The sequence below is a fragment of the Coregonus clupeaformis genome, chromosome 1, assembly GCF_020615455.1.
Source record: "Coregonus clupeaformis isolate EN_2021a chromosome 1, ASM2061545v1, whole genome shotgun sequence".
In the NCBI taxonomy this organism is placed as follows: Eukaryota; Metazoa; Chordata; class Actinopteri; order Salmoniformes; family Salmonidae; genus Coregonus; species Coregonus clupeaformis.
This window is the reverse complement of record NC_059192.1, coordinates 59,142,633-59,164,286: the sequence shown is the minus strand read 5'-3', so window position 1 is coordinate 59,164,286 and position 21,654 is coordinate 59,142,633. Positions and strand designations below refer to the sequence as shown.

The following is a 21,654-nucleotide window of genomic DNA, read 5'->3' as shown; positions in this document are numbered from 1 at the left end:
GAGGTTTGCAAAATACCATAAGGATTGGACCGTAGAGGACTGGAGTAAGATCATCTTCTCTGATGAGTCCAATTTTCAGCTTTGCCCAACACCTGGTTGTCTAATGGTTAGACGGAGACCTGGAGAGGCCTACAAGCCACAGTGTCTCGCACCCACTGTGAAATTTGGTGGAGGATCGGTGATGATCTGGGGGTGCTTCAGCAAGGCTGGAATCGGGCAGATTTGTCTTTGTGAAGGATGCATGAATCAAGCCACGTACAAGGTTGTCCTGGAAGAAAACTTGCTTCCCTTTCTCTGACATTGTTCCCCAACTCTGAGGATTGGTTTTTCCAGCAGGACAATGCACCATGCCACACAGCCAGGTCAATCAAGGTGGGGATGGAGGACCACCAGATCAAGAACCTGTCATGGCCAGCCCAATCTCCAGACCTGAACCCCATTAAAAACGTCTGGAATGTGATCAAGAGGAAGAGGGATGGTCACAAGCCCGAGGTCACAGCATCTTTTTTGTTATTTTGACCAGTTGTCATTTTCTGCAAATAAATGCTCTAAATGACAATATTTTTATTTGGAATTTGGGAGAAATGTTGTCAGTAGTTTATAGAATAAAACAAAAATGTTATTTTTACCCAAACACATACCTATAAATAGTAAAACCAGAGAAACGTATAATTTTGCAGTGGTCTCTTAATTTTTTCCACAGCTTTATTTATAGCAATCAAATAAAACATCTAAAAAATATCTCAAAATAATAATATGCAACCACTCAAACAACTGCATAAGCATGAGTAGAAAAAACGTATTTCACTTACCAGTCCAAATTGGCGTTGTCTCCTTCCAAAAACATCTTCAGCTGTTGAGTCTAAACTATATTCACGAAGTCCTCATCTACTGGTTCTGTGACACTTTCCCGGTCGATTTCTGCTGTAATCTCATCCAAAGCTGTATACCTGGACTTTGATTTAGCTTTTCCAGTATTAGTAGCCATATTGTACTTTCAAAATTTGCAGAAAACTTTGTTTACTAAATCGAGCTGTGCATAACGCGATGCGCCACTGCCTTGTTTAGATTTCCAATGGAAACTAAACCGCGTTGCGCGAGTGCTGAATACACAGGCTTTTCCTCAGACAAAGGACCATCTCATACTCATGTAAAGCCCAGCTCATTGGCTATCTAGCTAGCTATGTTTCAAATGATAGGTGGTCATTGGACCAAGATACAGTCAATCAAGTGAACACCGCCCGTCTCATCGGCGAGTAATGATGTTGTGTCTTCGTTGCTAAACTTGTTTCTGTATATGGGAGTGTGGTGCCAGGAAAATAACCTCTCACTAAATGTCAACAAAACAAAGGAGATGATCGTGGACTTCAGGAAACAGCAGAGGGTGCACCCCCCTATCCACATCGACGGGACCGCAGTGGAGAAGGTGGAAAGCTTCAAGTTCCTTGACATACACATCACTGACAAACTGAAATGGTCCACCCATGCAGACAGTGTGGTGAAGAAGGCGCAACAGAGCCTCTTCAACCTCAGGAGGCTGAAGAATTTTGGCTTGGCACCTAAAACCCTCACAAACTTTAACAGATGCACAATTGAGAGCATTCTGTCGGGCTGTATCACCGCCTGGTACGGCAACTGCACCGCCCGCAACCACAGGGCTCTCCAGAGGGTGGTGCAGTCTGCCGAACGCATTACCGGGGGCAAACTACCCGCCCTCCAAGACACCTACAGCACCCGATGTCACAGGAAGGCCAAAAAGATAATCAAGGACCAACCAACCAAGCCACTGCCTGTTCACCCCGCTATCATCCAGAAGGCGAGGTCAGTACAGGTGCATCAAAGCTGGGACCGAGAGAATGAAAAACAGCTTCTATCTCAATGCCATAAGACTGTTAAATAGCCATCACTAGCACATTAGAGGCTGCTGCTGCCTATTGAAATCACAGGCTACTTTAAGAAATGGAACACTAGTCACTTTAATAATGTTAACATATCTTGTACTACTCTATGCTATAATATACTACCGTATCTTAGTCCATGCCGCTCTGTCATTGCTTGTCCATGCAGTTGAAGTCAGAAGTTAACCTTCACCTTAGCCAAATACATTTAAACTCAATTTTTCACAATTCCTGACATTTAATCCTAGTAAAAATTCCCTGTCTTAGTTCAGTTAGGATCACCACTTTATTTTAAGAATGTGAAATGTCAGAATAATAGTAGAGAGAATTATTTATTTCAGCTTTTATTTCTTTCATCACATTCCCAGTGGGTCAAAAGTTTACATACACTCAATTAGTATTTGGTAGCATTGCCTTTAAATTGTTTAACTTGGGTCAAACATTTCAGGTAGCCTTCCACAAGCTTCCCACAATAAGTTGGGTGAATTTTGGCCCATTCCTCCTGACAGAGCTGGTGTAACTGAGTCAGGTTTGTAGGCCTCCTTGCTTGCACACGCTTTTTCAGTTCTGCCCACAAATGTTCTATAGGCTTGACTTTGTTGTCCTTAAGCCATTTTGCCACAACTTTGTAAGTATGCTTGGGGTCATTGTCCATTTATTTGAAAGACCCATTTGCGACCAAGATTTAACTTCCTGACTGATGTCTTGAGATGTTGCTTCAATATATCCACATCATTTTCCTTCCTCATGATGCCATCTATTTTGTGAAGTGCACCAGTCCCTCCTGCAGCAAAGCACCCCCACAGCATGATGCTGCCACCCCCGTGCTTCACGGTTGGGATGGTGTTCTTCGGCTTGCAAGCATCCCCCTTTTTCCTCCAAACATAACGATGGTCATTATGGCCAAACAGTTCCATTTTTGTTTCATCAGACAAGAGGACATTTCTCCAAAAAGTACGATCTTTGTCCCCATGTGCAGTTGCAAACCATAGTCTGGCTTTTTTATGGCCGTTTTGGAGCATTGACTTCTTCCTTGCTGAGCGACCTTTCAGGTTATGTCGATATAGGACTCGTTTTACTCTGGATATAGATACTTTTGTATCTGTTTCCTCCAGCATCTTCACAAGGTCCTTTGCTGTTGTTCTGGGATTGATTTGCACTTTTCGCACCAAAGCACGTTCATCTCTAGGAGACAGAACGCATCTCCTTACTGAGCGGTATGTCGGCTGCGTGGTCCCATGGTGTTTATACTTGCGCACTATTGTTTGTACAGATGAACGTGGTACCTTCAGGCGTTTGGAAATAGCTTCCAAGGCTGAACCAGACATGTGGAGGTCTACAATATTTTTTTCGGAGGTCTTGGCTGATTTCTTTTGATTTTCCCATGATGTCAAGCAAAGAGGCACTGAGTTTGAAGGTAGGCTTTGAGATACATCCACAGGTTCACCTCCAATTGACTCAAATTATGTCAATTAGCCTATCAGAAGCTTCTAAAGCCATGACATCATTTTCTGGAATTTTCCAAGCTGTTTAAAGGCACAGTCAACTTAGTGTATGTAAACTTCTGGCCCACTGGAATTGTGATACAGTGAATTATAAGTGAAATAATCTGTCTGTAAACAATTGTTGGAAAAATTACTTGTGTCATGCCCAAAGTAGATGTCCTAACCGACTTGCCAAAACTATAGTTTGTTAACAAGAAATGTGTGGATTGGTTGAAAAACACGTTTTAATGACTCCAACCTAAGTGTATGTAAACTTCCGACTTCAACTGTATATGTATATATTCTTAAATTCCATTCCTTGTATTGGGTACATGTTGTGAAATTGTTAGATATTACTTGTCAGATATTACTGCACTGTTGGAGCTAGAAGCATAAGCATTTCGCTACACACGCAATAACATCTGCTAAACACGTGTATGTGACAAATAACATTTGATTTGTTATACCTAATGCAGAATGATGAAGGAAAGGCTGGTTGCCTTCTGGAGTGTCTGAGGAATAAATAGGAACCTAACTTGACTGGCTGAAACAAGGTTTAGCATTAGATTTTCACAGATGTCTTTCTTTGCAAGTTGAACGAGTGGGAATACAACATGGATCGTGCATACAACATGGATATAAAAATTGATTTATCAAACAAAACTATGCTATATTTTATCTCTGGAACCCTCAGGATGACAAATCAGAGCAAGATTACTGAATGTAAGTACATTATTTACCTTCAGATGTGAATGTATCAAACCTGTCGCCGTGATAAAAGTGTTTTGTTGTTGTGCACTATCCTCAAACAATAGCATGGTATTTTTTCGCTGTAATACCCACTGTAAATTGGACACTGCAGTTAGATTAACAATAATTTAAGCATTTCTGCCCATATAAGACATTTGCTTTTGTTTACAATGTCATTGTAGTCACATTATCCGTATTGAACAACAACTGTCCCTATTTCGGGACACCCATCCAGTAGAGGTTAAAGGGAGAAGAAGAGGAGCAGGAAACACTCTCCTGCATTGGCCGTCCCAAACATCATGTGAGATGCTTTCAGTTAAATGCACTACTGCCTGGTTCTCGATCTCAAGTTAAAACCTTGAATTGAAATTTCAACCTTTCTATTCTTTAAAAAAAAGCTGTTTTCCAAGCTCTCGATTGGTTCATACATAAGATAACTGAGAATGGCACAATTTCAGATTTTAATAGAGGCTGAGATAGTGACAGGTACAGTATACTTCAACAGAAAAGCCAGTATTTACTAGCAGCCATCTAGAAAAACAATTGCATGACAGGGGCACTTAGAAGTGGTGGTATCATTCCAGATATTCATAAAGGCCTTATACTATCATCTCAACCATCTCTAGAAAATGGTACTGTACATCTAGAGTGTCTGCCATGGCAGGGGGTGGAAGGACCGACAGGGAAAATGCCTCCTCTGTTTCATATTACAGCCATGGCAGTTTGGAATCACTTAAAAACCTATTACATTAACTCTTATTTTATGACTTGAGCCTAGGTACAAACTTTTTTTTTGTCAAGCCTCATGCTGTGATGGACTGTCGCTAATAGTTTAGAAGGTAAATGTAAATATGTGAAAACGGGTTCATTTTACTTACCCTGACAAAATCACAACTGTAAACTGACACCAACACAGCTGGCACCCGTTAGTTCACAGAGGCATGCCAGTGAAATACACACACCCTTTGTTTGGTGATTAAACCTATGACAACTTCTACAGTCTTTACTGTGGTCACAACTGTGCTTTTCCTATAGGGGAATTCAAGGCAATAGGTATTATGTTAGATTTTTAGTACTGTGCTACCGTGCAAAGATCATACTGTAGATATCATGGGGAGGACTAGCAAGTGGTGTGACTGTTCTTGGGTGTACAGTACTTTGGCTACACATTAACTTTTGGCCGAAGGGTTGTGCCACAGTGAATAAAGGGGAGTGTGATCCAACATGCTCACACCTGAAGAACCATCAGCTCTGGGGATCAGCAGTGGCTGAGGGGTGGCAGAAACGTATGCGTGTGAGCTCAATATTACAGCTAATTTTAGGGATAGAGTTATGCACACACCCAAATATATCACAGGAGCTGGGAAAAGTCTATGTCATAAGGAAAATAAATGTCCCTTCCCTCACTGATTGCTAGCCATATTAACAATCTTTAATAGCATAGGCTAGTTAATATAAACACCTTTCAACCATACTGGGTTACCTAACCTTTACTGATATCGGACAGAAAAACTATATGGTGCACACATGTTGTTGTAAATATCACAGCCAACATAACAGCAAACACATGGCCAAAAGCTCCCTCTGTGTTTCCTTCAGCATGGTTTACAGACACCCTGGATGACTGGATGGCATCTCACCGACGGGCGTCTAGACACCACACACCTTTGGTCTCTGGGCTATGCAGATCTGACGAGATGCGGTTGGGATGTTTGGGTCTCTCTTCCCTGCATCGCTGGCTTGGCAAACAACCACCTACAAACTAGGCCAAGTCTGCAGCATGGAATAGATGGGCAAGGCCAGTCGGCTTTCCTTGGCCCTCGTCCGGACACGCTGCATCCACATGGATGAGAACGATTGTGGGAGAGCGAGTGAAATGGAGGATGAGACGAGGATGTGATTCATTTTCCCTCTGCTTCTTTCCAGAAGGACGCCACTCTTTCCACAAGATGAGAAGCAGAGCATGTCCTGGATGTCTCCTGAACCAATAAGAGCCCTGGTCTGGTCTAGCCAGCGCCAGTCATCCTAGCAGACTTCTGGGAGGTGGACAACATGGGGAGCTTACAGACTAACATTGTGGTAGGGGACTGAGAAACATGTAGTCAATGCATTTAGTGATGATGATGTGGTGTCCTCTTTTGGCTAGGCATGTTTAAACGCAATCAGTCTGTTGACATGACTTCCTCAGTTTTTATTGGCACTGCCCAAATTGAGGACACCGTCAGTGAACTATTGTGTATCAGAGACAAGTTAGGCAGTGAGTGGATAGCGTTAACAAGCTTCTCCTTCCCCTACATGATGACTTCTATCTATATCTTCCCAGCGCTACATCGCACAGCGAACCCATTAGCCTAATAGCTCACTTAGCTTTCCAGACGTATGGAACTGTTTTCCAGGCCTTGACCACATTCCCTGTCTCTTTCACTCTCTCTATCCCACTCTCTCTCTGTCAGAAAGGAGCACTTTTTCCCTTTCTCCTTCCCATCCTCTGAAGTCCCAGCTGCTGCAGACAGACTAATGTCTTCCCCAGAGACGGGGGTACACCACACCGCAGCCCAGGAACGGACCAACCCAGTCACCAATAAACTCTGCTTCTCATGGAGCACCGAGGGGGAAGAGAGGGTATTCTACATCCAAAAAGTCAACTTTCAAAGCTCACATGTGTGATTGATTCTCTCTCAGTGGGCTTATATGCACTACAAAGTTTGACAATAGTAACCCCTACTCATAATGACTCCCACTTGAAACAAGAGAGGGACAGAGAAGGATGGAGAGTGAGGGAAAGATATGAATACTTAAAAGAGTACAGACCTGAAGCCCTGAGGACAAAACCTATTTTCCCCTCTAATTATCTCCCTCCCTCTCTCATCCTCTAATTGATCTTTCACTGACTCTCTCCATCTCTATTCGACTATTTCCCTCACAAACACCCTCCCCTAACCCCTGTCTCATTAGCTGGGATGTGCTGTCCCACTGTGGGGGTTAGTCATGGAACTGGGACTGTGCCCACTGGGCAGACTGGGTAGACACTTTCTCACACAGAAGGGACAACTGGGGCAAAGATTTCAACAGCTGGCTCAACAAATTGATCAATTTTGTGACTAAACGTACAAAAAGAAGAAATTATATTCCCAAACAAAGATAAATGACATAAAACAAAATGGAAAAAGATTTTGGATTACCTTAAATGATATCACGGGCAGAAAACCCAATTCATCTCCATGGTTCATTGAAGTTGATGGGTTATTTATAACAAAACCTTTCGATATTGCCAATCATTTTAATGATTATTTCACTAGTAAAGTGACAACATTGAACAGCGAACCATCATATTTTTGTATAAAATATCTAATAATGAAAGAGAAGGATTGCTGTTTTTTAATTTGGTCAAGTTAGTGTGGGAGAGGTGGAAAAACTATCCATCAATAATGATAAGCCACCAGGTATAGACAACCTTGATGTGAAACTATTGAGAATGGTAGCAGACTGTATTGCCACTCCTATTTGCTATATATTTAACCAAAGCCTAAAGGAGTGTGTCCCCACAGGTGTGGAAGGAAGCTAAAGTAATTCACTGCCTAAAAATATTAAAGAACCCTTTGCTGGCTCTAACAGCCACCCAATCAGTTTGCTGCCTGTTCTTAGTAAACTGATGGAGAGGATTGTTTGACCAAATACAATTATATTTTTCAGAGAACAAGTTAACTACTGACTTTCAGCATGCATACAGAGAAGGGTACTCAACGTGTACTGCACTGACAGATAACTGATGATTGGTTAAAATAAATGGATATTAAGATGATAGTTGGAGCTGTATTGTTAGATTTCAGTGCAGCCTTAGTTGTTATTGATCCTAAATTGTTATTGAAAAAACGAACTTGCTATGGCTTTACATCACCTGCAATCACATGGTTGGATAGTTATTTATTCAATAGAACCCAGAGTGTTCCTCAATGGAAGCTTCTCTAACATCAGATATGTACAGTGCCGTTTCCCTCAGGGCAGTTGCCTTGGGCCGTTACTTTTCTCTATTTTTACAAATGATTTGTGACTGATCTTACATGAAGCTAGAATGACTATGTATGCAAATGATTCCACACTCTACATGTCAGCACCCAAAGCCAGTGAGCTCACTGAAATTCTAATAAGGAGTTACAGTCAATATCAGAATGCGTGATTAATAATAAACTGGTCTTAAATACATCTAAAACTAAAAGTATTGTATTCGGTTCAAAACATTATCTAAGACCTTAACCTCCTGGAGTTGTACATATAGGGTGTGACCATTGAGCAAGTTGAGGAAGTTAAACTCCTAGGTATAACATTGGATGGTCAATTATCATGTTCAAGTCATATTGACAAAGTTGTTGTGAAGATGGAGAGGGGTATGTCTGTTATAAAAATAAGTTATGCATTTTTGACACAAAAATCAACTGTACTAGTTATTCAGGCTCTGGTCCCATCTTGATTACTGGCCGTTAATATGGTCCAGCGCAGCAAAGAAAGACCTCGCAAAGCTGCAGCTGGCTCAAAACAGAGCATCACACCTTTCCCTTAACTGCACATACAGAACTAACATGAACAACATGCATGCCAGTCTTTCCTGTTTGAGGGTTGATGAGAGATTGACTGCTTCTCTTCTAGTTTTTGTGACGAAAATTCCAGATTGTCTGCATAATAAAATAACATTCAGCTCAGACACCAATACATACCCCACAAAACATACCACCAGAGGTCTCTTCACAGTCCACATGTCCAAAACAAATTCATGGCAACGCACAGTTTTATACAGAGCTATCATCGCATGGAACTCCCTTCCACCTCCAATTACTCAAGCAAACAGCAAAATGACCTTTAAAAACAGATTAAACAACAACTCATGGAACAGCGGGGACTGTGAGGGGACACACACTAAAATACACACACACACAGACACACTCTAACACACACATACTTTTTGTTGTTGTATTGTTTGTATAATGTTGTTGTTGTATTGTTTGTATATCATTGTATTTTAAATTGGTGTGACTGTCCTTGTCTATCAGTGTATCAGTGTTTTGTTACTTGTCATGTCTTGTGTTTTTTTGTGGACCCCAGGAAGAGTAGCTGCTGCTTATGCAAAAGCTAATGGGGATCCCAAAAAAAAAAACCATAACCTTGTGCTTGTCTTGGCGTTTTGTGCCGTTGCAGTGTGTAGCCCTGTCCTTGTCGTGAGTGTCTTTTCAGCTGTGCATTGAAGCGAGGGAAAGCTCGGTGAGGCATTCTGCTGTGCAGTTACTCCTAGCCTGTGGCTTTGAATGGGTGCCAGGCATTCCTTCATATGGTTGTCGACTATGATTCATGTGGGATGTGTATCCCGCTGGTCCACAAAGCAACAGTCTCTCTATGTTACTGTACTTTCCCGTGGCAAAACCCTTACATGGCCTGCCTCCATGCCATTTATGAACAAAACTTTTGCTATCAAAACTATTTTCTCATTGGAGCATAACATGGGTTTTCATCTGCTGGTAATGAGTCTTTGCAGAATATCTTCCAAGTTTATTTCTGAGAATCGTTGCGTAACGACTGTTGTTTTATGAAGTATTTTTTTCTGAATGCCATTGCCAACATTAACTATGTGTTGAATACCAGCGTTTACAAGGACCATTTGGTTGCACTTGTTGCACCACTCAAACAATCACCTCTATGTTTTCAAGCTGAACAACACCTTTCTATCAATAACATCTTGCTTCATCTTGTAATTCTGACTCCTCTGCTAATATTGAGTCATTGTTGTTGTTCAATTGTTGCTCACTTTGCTAATGGTGTCTAGATATGCAGTTGTAAAATATAGGAAAGTACTGCACCAAGATGGCTACTGTTGGCCTGGAAGGCTGTACGTAAAATCCAATCTGCTTCCTGGGTGTTGAAACTGTCAATGTCATTCCCACACACTCTCATAGGCAGGAATTAAATAAGACTGAAGCATGGGAGCTTCTGTGTAAAGCCACACTCCTCAAACCCACTATTTATGCCACTTATAATATTCCATAAAGTTTCCATTTGAAGGAATATTGTGACGATCTTTGTGAAAGAGTGGGTGGCACTCAAGCAAATTAACATGTTGCAAATGTTTCTAACTGCAATCTCCGTTTGGCTCCTATGTTAATTATGGATGTGTTAAGTGATTTAAATTAAGTTATTTCAATTTGATTTGGAACTATTGAGCTATGACTGTGACCTCTAGTGACCTCTCTTACTGGTGAGTCGATCTTGAGGAGTGCGATGTCAGACTTCTCATCCACGTCTTTGATCTTGGCGTCGTAGGTGGCGCCGCTCTTCAGCTCCACCTTTACTCTATGCTTATTGGCCACAACGTGGGCATTGGTCACGATCTGTCCATCCTCTGACACCACGAACCCTGAGCCACTGGCCACCGCCACCTCCCTCTTAGAATATGCCATCCTGAGAGAGAGGGAGGGGGAGACAGAGAGAGAGAGATAGAAAGGGAAAGAAAGACAGAGATGGGGAGAGAGAGAGAAGAGACAGATACATTTATAGAGAGAAAGGGAGGGATGATTAGAAATAGGGAGAAGGGGGATGGGGAGACAGGGGATATGGAATATAAAGACAGAGAAAGAGGATGAGAGGCAGAGATAATGAAAAAGTCCCAACTAGTGTGGCCTCACATCCAGGTGGGCCGTAAAGAAAACTCTGGTATTTGTCTACAGATATTCAAGGACGTACACGCATACACACACATGCACACACAGACACACACACACATATGGACACACACGCACACACACAGGTGCAGCTCTTACTTGCGGTAGAGTTCAATGTGAACCACGGCCGGGGCGATCCTCTCCACCACATCAGCGATGAAGTTGTATTTGTGTCTGAGACTGTTAGGGTTGTCCTGGGCTAGAAATACAACAACAGAGACAGGATGTAGAAAAAAACATACTCAAACACCACCAGAAACACAAATACAATGACAAAATATAACAGCAGTGCAAGAATAAGCCCAGTATATGAAACTGGTCTTTATCTGAAGAGAAAGGGAAAGATGACAGTTTGTGGCATAGACACTATCCTGTGTTTGTGTCTGTAAGTGCCTTTGAAGTCTTCTGTAAGAAGACAAGTCAGGAAATGTTGATGATATACTATGTAATTATATCATACTGTCTTTTTCCAGGTTGTGAATTGAGCCTTCTCTGAAGATTATCATAGACATGTTGCTATTTAAATCGGCAATCTGTGATTTTAACATATTTTTTTAAACTTTTGAATTAATATACACTCAGTGGCCAGTTTATTATGTACCCCCATCTAGTACCGGGTTGGAACCCCGTTTACCTCCAGAACAGCTTGAATTCTTCGGGGCAATGACACGTTGCTCAATAGGTACCAAGGGATGTAACTTGTGCCAGGAAAACATTTCTCACACCATTACACCACCGCCACCAGCCTGTACCGTTGACACCAGGCAGGATGAGGCCATGGACTCATGCTGCTTACGCCAAATCCTGACAGGAACCGGGATTCATCGGACCAGGCAATGTTTTTTCACTCCTCAATTGTGTTGGTGATTGCGTGCCCACTGAAGCCACTTCTTGTTTTTAGCTGATAGGAGTGGAACCCGGTGTGGTCGTCTGCTGCAATAATCCATCCATGACAAGGATCGACTAGTTGTGCGTTCCGAGATGCCGTTCAGCACACTACTGTTGTACTGCGCCGTTATTTGCCTGTTATTTGCCCGCCTTTTAGCTTGCACGATTCTTGCCATTCTCCTTCGACCTCCCATTAACGCCATTCTCCTTCGACCTCTCTGTTTTCGCCCATCGGATTGCCGCTGACTGGATGTTTTTTTGTTTGTCGCACCATTCTCGGTAAACCCTAGACGCTGTTGTGCATGACAAGCACAGAAGGCCGGCCGTTTCTGAAAATTCTGGAACCGGCGCGCCTGGCACTGATGATCATACCATGCTCAAAGCCACTTAAGGTCACTCGTTTTGACCATTCTAACGTTCAATCGAACTGTAACTGAATGCCTCGATGCCTGTCTGCCGGCTTTATATAGAAAGCCATGGCCACGCGAACCATTTTCGTGAATGGGGTGGTGTACTTAATAAACTGGCCACGGATTGATTCTTGAAGACTATAACTTAAAAATGCCTCATGAGCTTAGTTCAACAGTTGTACCCCACAGAACCCCAAATATAAGCTTGTTTTACTCCAGGTTGTAAACAATGTAATTGTAAACAAACATTGACTATATAACCTCAAAACATGGTTAAAACTATCATTTTGATATCATTGATGGTCAGTCCTTGCATCCACAGCTCCGTCTATGAATGTGAGTGGTTACATTTCTCCAACCCAATTACTGAGCTGTTCACCAAAACCGAGGCGGGGTGCCCGCTTTGTTATTGTTTGAACTGCAGATAGCCCATTTAAGTAAAGACAACATAATCATGCTTTTAACAACTCTGTTTTATCTTTCCACATCCTCCTCAAATAATTATGTTAAAAACATAGAAAGAGAGCACCAAATATGTTTTGTCGTTCAATCCTACACCTTGCTATAGTGGGCTTATAAAGGTTGTTTAGTTCAATTGTATTACACGCCATCCAATGCAAAGAGTCATCCATAAGCCTAGAATAATGGGTCTACCAATGATTAGAAGTTATTCTGAAATCGCTTTAGTCTAACTTTAACGTTACTGTGATGGGTTGAGAAAGAAAATAAAATAAATGTTCAGTTTGAGGCCCAACACTGGCGTAGAATGAGCACTAGCCTGACATACTACACTTAATTATACGTTCAGAATACCCCATTTCTTTCCTGTTCAAGAGGGGGAATTCCAAAATGGAATTCATATTCCATATCGTCAGTATAGCTGTAAATTGCCCCAAAATTAGGGGGTCATATAGCATGATGGCTTTAGGCAACTTGTTTCATTTTAGTCTAACAAAAGCCAATGTAAAAACTTCATCCATAAATGACTGGGTTTGTTACACCCAATAGCATCTGCAATGAAGGTCAGGGTCTGAAATATTCTCCTTAAAGTCCAAGACAAGAACATCACGGAATGGAAAAGAACACAGCTCAAACACAATGGGAATAGACAGTAGGGATAAATCTCATATATATAGACCTGAGATCAGTCTGAAGTCTCTAGAGAGGCCATCCTTTACAACCTGTCCGCTTCACTTCTCTACATTATGATGATACCTGGCTCTCCCTCTTGACACAGACAGAACTGATTTGTTTCCACAGACACATCACTGCAGTGGAAATGAAGGAGAGTGGGTTTGGGCCAGTTGATGACGAAACCTTTCTTGCTGATTTGGGAAAATAACAAACCAGATGTAGTCAGTGTGCACTGCTTCCATAGCAGTGCAAGGTACTGTTGCCAGTGTTGCCTCGTCTGTAGACCGTGACAGGTTATTTCTTAATGAGACACTCTGCCTGAGGAGCTGGGGTTCAGATCAGGTCAATGACGGATGGAATCAAATAGCATATGGACCAAGGTTGGAGAGCATCTACTTAAACCTCAACTCCTTCCAACATCCTGAATATCATTGGAATGCCTTTGAAAAATGAGTGTTTTTATTAACTATCAGTTTTTACTGTTCTGAAATGGAGGACGTCTGCATAAGCCTCCTTACGGAATGATATACTGTATATGTTGAGTCGACCCACATTTGCTGGCAATATTTATTTCACAATGTTGAATTTGTATGTCAAATAAAATATACAAACAAACAAACACACACACACACTGACAGACAGTTAAACCGAGAAAGTGCTCTGTCCCCAGGCAGGCATGCTTTACTAAAGACTGAGACAGAGGAAGAGAAAGGGGGACCATCAACAGAGGCAAAGCAAAGCCTATCATCATCTAAGGGTGTAGAGGTAGCCTGTTCATTCTGGCTCCCTGAAAGGTAGTCCATGTTGTCTTATCAGTTACCTTCCTCTGGCCTGGCTGTCTGGCCGAGTGGCCGTGCCCTCAACTTTACCACCTCAGAAGTGGGGGAACTGGGGGAAAGAGTGGAGGAGGATGGAGGTATAGTCATCCCAAATGGTTCTGTGGAGCCACATTTTCTCTCTACATGTCTCGTTACGTCTAAGCAACATGTAGCAACACACAAAACCACTCATAAACAATGAGCTTCTTTAGATAGTCATGATCTCAAAGGGCCAGCTCAGTAACCTCCTGTCAGAGACATTCCACCCAGGTATGTATCTCTCCCTCTAATTAGACACACTCTCTCCGTCTCCCTATACTTCCCATAAGTTGATATACAAACTCAATGACCTCATCAAGAAACCAAACCTCATTCTTGTATCAAGCACTCCCCAACACACACCGGTCTGCCTGCCTGTCCACACTATTACTACTTTATGAGTTTTTCCATAAGGAAGCTGCTCTTCCTTATCCCCATCCTACGGGCAGAGGGATTGGGTTGCAGTGTCAGTGGGGTTGCATTCCCTCTGCAGTATCACTGTAATTCACGTCCCTTGCTGCGAGGCAGTGGTGCAGCAAATGCATTGGCTGCACTGAATACACACTCACTAAGCCGTTGACAGAGTCCCTAAGTCAAAGGAAACATATTCACTGAGCTCTATGAACATACACAGGAAAGCCCAATCCCAATTCAAATCCTGGTCACTGTCCCTAGGGCCTAGACCCTTACTGATGAACTGAAAGTGCAAAAATAGAAAGGGTATAGTCTAGAGGACTGGGTAGTGACCTAAGGTCTGGGAATGTGCCTTATATTTGATCAGAGACTGGGAAAGGAATGGGGAAAGAAATATAGAGAATGATAAAGCAGAGGAAGGGGGAGGGAGAGAGAGAAAGACAAATAAGCTTGGTTTCCATCCAATTGGCGACAGATTTTCATGAGAATATTCTAGACTCCGCATAAAGAAAATATGCAAATTTTTCCACCAGTGGTACAGTATGTTATGGGGGATTGGAAGTGATGCAGACAATTACATTGATGGAAGTTACAATCTATCTGCAATATTAAAGCTGATCTACCCCCTAAAATTTTTTTAAAAAAATAAAAAATAAAGGGCGGCAGAGACGAGAAGGCTGGGAGGAAATATGTGCACGATCAGCATACTGTACATGACCCACCAAGCATAATCAAAGACAATTCACATTCTCCATTGTACGCGACCAATTAACTTTGATTTGATTTGAAAGCACATCAACAGAGCTTGCCATTGTTGTGGTCCTCTGTAGCTCAGCTGGTAGAGCACGGCGCTTGTAACGCCAAGGTAGTGGGTTCGATCCCCGGGACCACCCATACACAAAAATGTATGCACGCATGACTGTAAGTCGCTTTGGATAAAAGCGTCTGCTAAATGGCATATTATTATTATTTATTATTATTATTATATTATATTATTATTATAAAAGCAGCAAGCCCCAATCACTCACCAGAGATATGCATAATGTTGCTGTTCCTTTGGGTGTGAATTGAAATGAAATGAATGAAAAGGTTGTTCTCAACATCCTAAAGTCAACATTTATATTAATCTTACCTCTTGTAAAATACCAATAAATCCAAAACTAGTTTCTGCAGGTCATATATGCCATTCTGTGACCAAATGAGTTATTTAAGAAAACACAAGAGCGGCCCACGGGACAGCAACATTTGATCTAAATCCTGTGCCAGCTCAAACAACTTGCATAATCGACAACTTCAGAAACCAGATGCAAATGACATCATGTACCAAGTGTAATTTCATGTGTTTGCTTTAAGTGAGGCCAGTGATCCGTAGCCTCTCTTTACTTGGCCAGGGGCCTTCATGTAGCTTGGCACAGAGCTGCACTATGCTTTCTTAGGCTGACTGGAGCTGGAGAAGAGCTGGATCAAGTATTTGCATCCCAAATGTTTGCTCAATCACTGAGGAGACACTCTCTGACATAGCTTTGGCCTGCCTTGTGTGTCCTCATATTTGAAAAGGTATACACATGGAGACATTCAAAATACTGTAGATAGCCTGCTGTCATGCACATACTGTACAGTTACATTAACTGTCTGACAATGAAGCATTGTTTCAAAACAAAAACTGTGATATGTACTGAGCACGAGCACACACAAGAGCACACACACAGCAGCTGGCGCAGTGAACGTTTCCTTGCCTAGAGGTGGATTCTGCTACAGGTGCACCTTGTGTATTCTACTATTATAACTCTAAACAGTAAGTTGAGACCCAGACTGAGTTCCTAAAATATATATATTTTTAAATGTTACTTATGCCTGGGGCCAGCCCTGAACAGATCACATGAATGAGCCATGATAATTCACTAGGCTATATGACACAATGCTCTAGCATTGAGGAGGGAAATAGCAACCCCTTAAAAGGTTGCCACAAATTGTTAATGTTATGATATTTCATAACAAAAACATGCCTGAGATGGATAGACGCTCTGGTTTATGTTGAGTCCCACTGATTCTGATTACAAGCATCTCAGATTGCAGCTCAGCTGCACTGGCTGAAACTGAGGTCTCACAGAGTGGAGTCCATACAAAAGTAGTATTTTCCTACTAAGGAGCTAAGAAGTTTTAATGCAAGCAAACACACACTGACCATGGTGTACAGATCACTGACCGAGAGTGTTCTTACCTTCAACATCTCCTCCTGGTATGGGAACATCTCAGTAAGGAACAGGAGTAAACTGGCACAAGTTGTCAATCAGACCAGCAAAATAGTCAGCAGCGAACAGCCACAACTCCAAAAACTGTACACACAGAACTTCACAAGGAAAGCAATCCAGGTCTTCAACGACAACACCCACAAGCTGCATGCATCCTTCCAAATGCTTCCGTCCGGTCAGAGACTAAAGGTGCCACTTGCACAGAAGAATGGCCTTAAAGGCCCAGTGCAGTCAAAAACGTAATGTTCCTGTTTTATACAGTACCAGTCAAAAGTTTGGACACACCTACTCACTCAAGGGTTTTTATTTATTTTTACTATTTTCTACATTTTAGAATAATAGTGAAGACATCAAAACTATGAAATAACACATATGGAATCATGTAGTAACCAAAAAAGTGTTAAACAAATCAAAATATATTTTATATTTGAGATTCTTCAAAGTAACCACCCTTTGCCTTGATGACAGCTTTGCACACTCTCAGCATTCTCTCAACCAGCTTCATGAGGAATGCTTTTCCAACAGTCTTGAAGGAGTTCCCACATATGCTGAGCACTTGTTGGCTGCTTTTCCTTCACTCTGCGGTCCAACTAATCCCAAAACAGCTCAATTGGGTTGAGGTCGAGTGATTGTGGAGGCCAGGTCATCTGATGCAGCACTCCATCACTCTCCTTGGTCAAATAGCCCTACACAGCCTGGAGGTGTATTTTTGGGTCATTGTCCTGTTGAAAAACAAATGATAGTCCCACTAAGCGCAAACCAGATGGGATGGCTTATCGCTGCAGAATGCTGTGGTAGCTATGCTGGTTAAGAGTGCTTGAATTCTAAATAAATCACAGACAGTGTCACCAGCAAAGCACCCCCACACCATCACACCTCCTCCTCCATGCTTCACGGTGGGAACCACGCATGCGGAGATCATCTGTTCACCTACTCTGCATCTCACAAAGACACGGCAGTTGGAAACAAAAATCTCAAATTTGGACTCATCAGACCAAAGGACAGATTTCCACCAGTCTAATGTCCATTGCTCATGTTTCTTGGCCCAAGCAAGTCTCTTCTTCTTATTGGTGTCCTTTAGTAGTGGTTTCTTTGCAGCAATTCGACCATGAAGGCCTGATTCACGCAGTCTCCTCTGAACAGTTGATGTTGAGATGTGTCTGTTACTTAAACTCTGTGAAGCATTTATTTGGTCTGCAATCTGAGGTGCAGTTAACACTAATGAACTTCTCCTCTGCAGCAGGAGTAACTCTGGGTCTTCCTTTCCTGTGGTGGTCCTCATGAGAGCCAGTTTCATCATAGCGCTTGATGGTTTTTGCAACTGCAATTGAAGAAACTTTCAAAGTTCTTGAAATGCCCTTTAAGTGGAAAAGCTGTTTGAAAAGCCCTGAAATTTCAGCCTGTTTTGGTGGGTTGGAGTTGTGGCCTTCCATGGTGACATTACATTTACATTTTACATTTTAGTCATTTAGCAGACGCTCTTATCCAGAGCGACTTACAGTTAGTGAATGCATACATGTTTTTTTGTTTGTTTTTTTATACTGGCCCCCCGTGGGAAACGAACCCACATCCCTGCCGGCCAAACCCTCCCCTACCTTGGACGACGCTGGACCAATTCTGCGCCGCCCATGGGTCTCCCGGTCGCGGCCGGCTGCGACAGAGCCTGGACTCGAACCAGGATCTCTAGTGGCACAGCTAGCACTGCGATGCAGTGCCTTAGACCACTGCGCCACTCGGGAGTCACCAATAAGAAAGAGAGTTCCAAACCTCTCTGCAAATAACAGCAAAATTCTTGCTTTAGAAATTGCCCTTTGCTGAGAAGCTATTTTTAATTGAAAACAATCACAGTAAGATACATAATTGTTACCCAGAAATTATTTGCATTAGACCTTTAAGAAATTCTTTATCCCCTCCACAGTGACAATCCTAAATAAGATTCTGATGAACTGACGTGAGGTAAACGCTCAATGTGTGTAATGTGTATGTTTTATGTCTGTTTTATCCTTTAAATGTAAGCGAGAGTGCCAAAGACAATTTTCCATTCTGTGTAACTTAATGGACAATAATGTTTTCTAATCTAATCATATAAATAAATATAGGCTACTACATGGTAAAGTCAGCAACAATGACCTATTGCAATAATGATGCTACTTTAGACAAAATAATTTTGAGGGTTATTCCCATGTGACCCAAAGACAGACTAGTCTGACTACTATATGCATACCTGAGCTGATCCAGCCATACTGTTTATAACAAGTTAATAGTGACTCAGTTCGACCAAGCAAAACTAATACAGTCTGCTTTTCATGAGTGACTTAACAAAAACTAAAACCAAAGCAATGCAATGGTAGCCTTTGTTTTGCTGTCAAAGGACACATAAATAATTAGGTTTCTGCCCCTGGGAATACACTAGCAGCTGCCACATCTGGATGTTGTTCCCGAATCCCCACCACAGACTGTCACATCCCACAATCTACTGGTCGAATCAACGTTGTTTCAACGTAATTCGTCAATATTTTGTGACTTTGAATCTAAGTGGAAAATACAGTGCCTTCTGAAAATAATCATACCCATTGACTTATTCCACATTTTGTTGTGTTACAGCTTGAATTCAAAATTGATGAAATATATATTTTCTCACCCATTAACACACTACCACATAATGACAAAGTGAAACCAGTTTTTGACATTTTTGCAAATGTATTGAAAATGTAGACGCACCTTTGGCGGCGATTGTTAATTTGATTGTTGATCATTGCTAGACAGCCATTTTCTAATCTTGCCATAAATATTCAAGCTGATTTAAGTCAAAACTGTAACTAGGCCACTCAGGAACATTCAATGTCGCCTTGGTAAGCAACTCCAGTGTAGATTTGGCCTTGTGTTTTAGGTTATTGTCGGCTGAAAGGTGAATTTGTCTCCCAGTGTCTGTTGGAAAGCAGACTGAACCTTTCCTCTAGGATTTTGCCTGTGCTTATAGCTGTATTCGGTTTCTTTTCATCCTAAAAAACTCCCTAGTCCTTGCCGATGACAAGCATACCCATAATATGATGCATCCACCGCCATGCTTGAAAATATGAAGAGTGGTACTCAGTGATGTCTTGTGATAGATTTGCCCCAAACATAACACTTTGTATTCAAGACAAAAACTTTGCTTCTTTGCCACATTTTTTGCAGTATTACTTAAGTGCCTTGTTGCAAACAGGATGCATGTTTTGGAATATTTTTATTCTGTAGAGGCTTCCTTCTTTTCACTCTGTCATTTAGGTTAGTATTGTGGAGGAAATACAATGTTGTTAATCCATCCTCAGTTTTCTAATATCACAACAATTAAACTCTGTAACTGTTTTAAAATCACCATTGGCCTCATGGTGACATCCCTGAGCAGTTTCCTTCCTCTCCGGTAACTGAGTTAGGAAGGACGCCTGTCTATTTGAAGCGACTGGGTATATTGATACATCATCTAAAGCCTAATTAATAACTTCACCATGCTCAAAGGGATATTCAGCGTCTGCCTTTCTTTATTTTTACATACTGTATCTTTGCGAGGCATTGAAAAACCTACCTGGTCTTTGTGGTTGAATCTGTGCTTGAAATTCACTACTCGATTGAAGGACCTTACAGATACGATAATTGTACTGTATGTGTGGGGTACAAAGATAGGGTGTCATTAAAAAAATCATGTTAACAACTATTATTGAACACGGAATGAGTCCATGCAACTTATTATGCAATTTGTTAAGCACATTTTTACTTCTACAAACAAAATTTCACTCTGACATTATGGGGTATTGTGTATAGATCAGTGACATAAAATCTAAATTTAAACCATTTCAAATTCAGACTGTAACACAACAAGATGTGGAAAAAGTAAAGGGGTGTGAATACTTTCTGCACTGTACATTGGATTTGAAAAAAGTAATCAATTCTTGTTTTGAGGGTGACATTTCAACCACAGGATTATGTATTCATTGTAACCAATTTTCAACATAGACAAACCTTGTAAAAAATATGTTGAATTTGTGCTTTTGAAACAACGTCAGATGCTAAACGTTATAGCCACTATCAGAAAAAAAAACGATAGTCTGGGCAGCACCTCCTACTGGAGAGTTGATCTATCTACAGCTATTCATTTGGTCTCCCATCCAGGGTTTTAACCAAGCCCAGCTTTGATGTTTGTCACTGACTACTACCAATGTGGTATCATGAGAACGATTATTGACAGATCTCTTAATAACTAAATATATTCACTGTTGCTATCAAAGTCATTGAATAGGGTTGGTTTAACAGAGCAAATTAAATGTAACCATACTTTATAAGTCATACAATATATCAACAACGATACTATTTAGGCCTGTATAGCATTTGCAACGTCATCAACAGCTATTGTTTCAATTCAACCCAGGGTTCAACTAAAAATAGACAATACATATAGGCAGCCTAGGTTTTCAAGCTTCGGTTGATTTCAAAAGTAATCTTCAAGTTAATCATTAATGTGTTGGATTCACGCCTCCATCTCAACCAAAAATCTAAGTTAAAGAAGAGGAATAAATCAAATCAAACTTTATTTAAAGTGCATTTCAAGTTTGATTAGATTTTATTTAGTCCTATTCTTTAACTTAGATGTTTGGTTGAGATGGAGATGTGAATCCAACATATTAATTATCAATTTGAAGACAAACAGGATATTGAATTGTGTTTGGTTGTCAACGTAAGCAAATATTAACATTTGAAGGAGATGTATCTTCAGCTTGGATAATTCCATCTGTGCCACTGACTTACTCTGGCTTGGATTCCAGTTTGTCTACAAATTAATAATTGATATGTTGGATTCACTTCTCCATCTCAACCAAACATCTAAGT

General features: G+C 41.3%; 1 protein-coding gene across 1 annotated transcript in view; it reads right to left on the bottom strand.

Annotated features, from left to right (window-relative positions):
- LOC121571283 (serine protease HTRA1A-like) overlaps positions 1-21,654 on the bottom strand; it is a 45,171-nt gene that overhangs the window by 19,854 nt on the left and 3,663 nt on the right. The window contains exons 2-3 of the mRNA XM_041882672.2: positions 10,936-11,035; positions 10,372-10,576 (exon numbers count right to left, since the gene is read on the bottom strand). Coding sequence (XP_041738606.1) covers positions 10,372-10,576; positions 10,936-11,035 — 305 coding nt within the window. The remainder of the gene's footprint in view (positions 1-10,371; positions 10,577-10,935; positions 11,036-21,654) is intronic.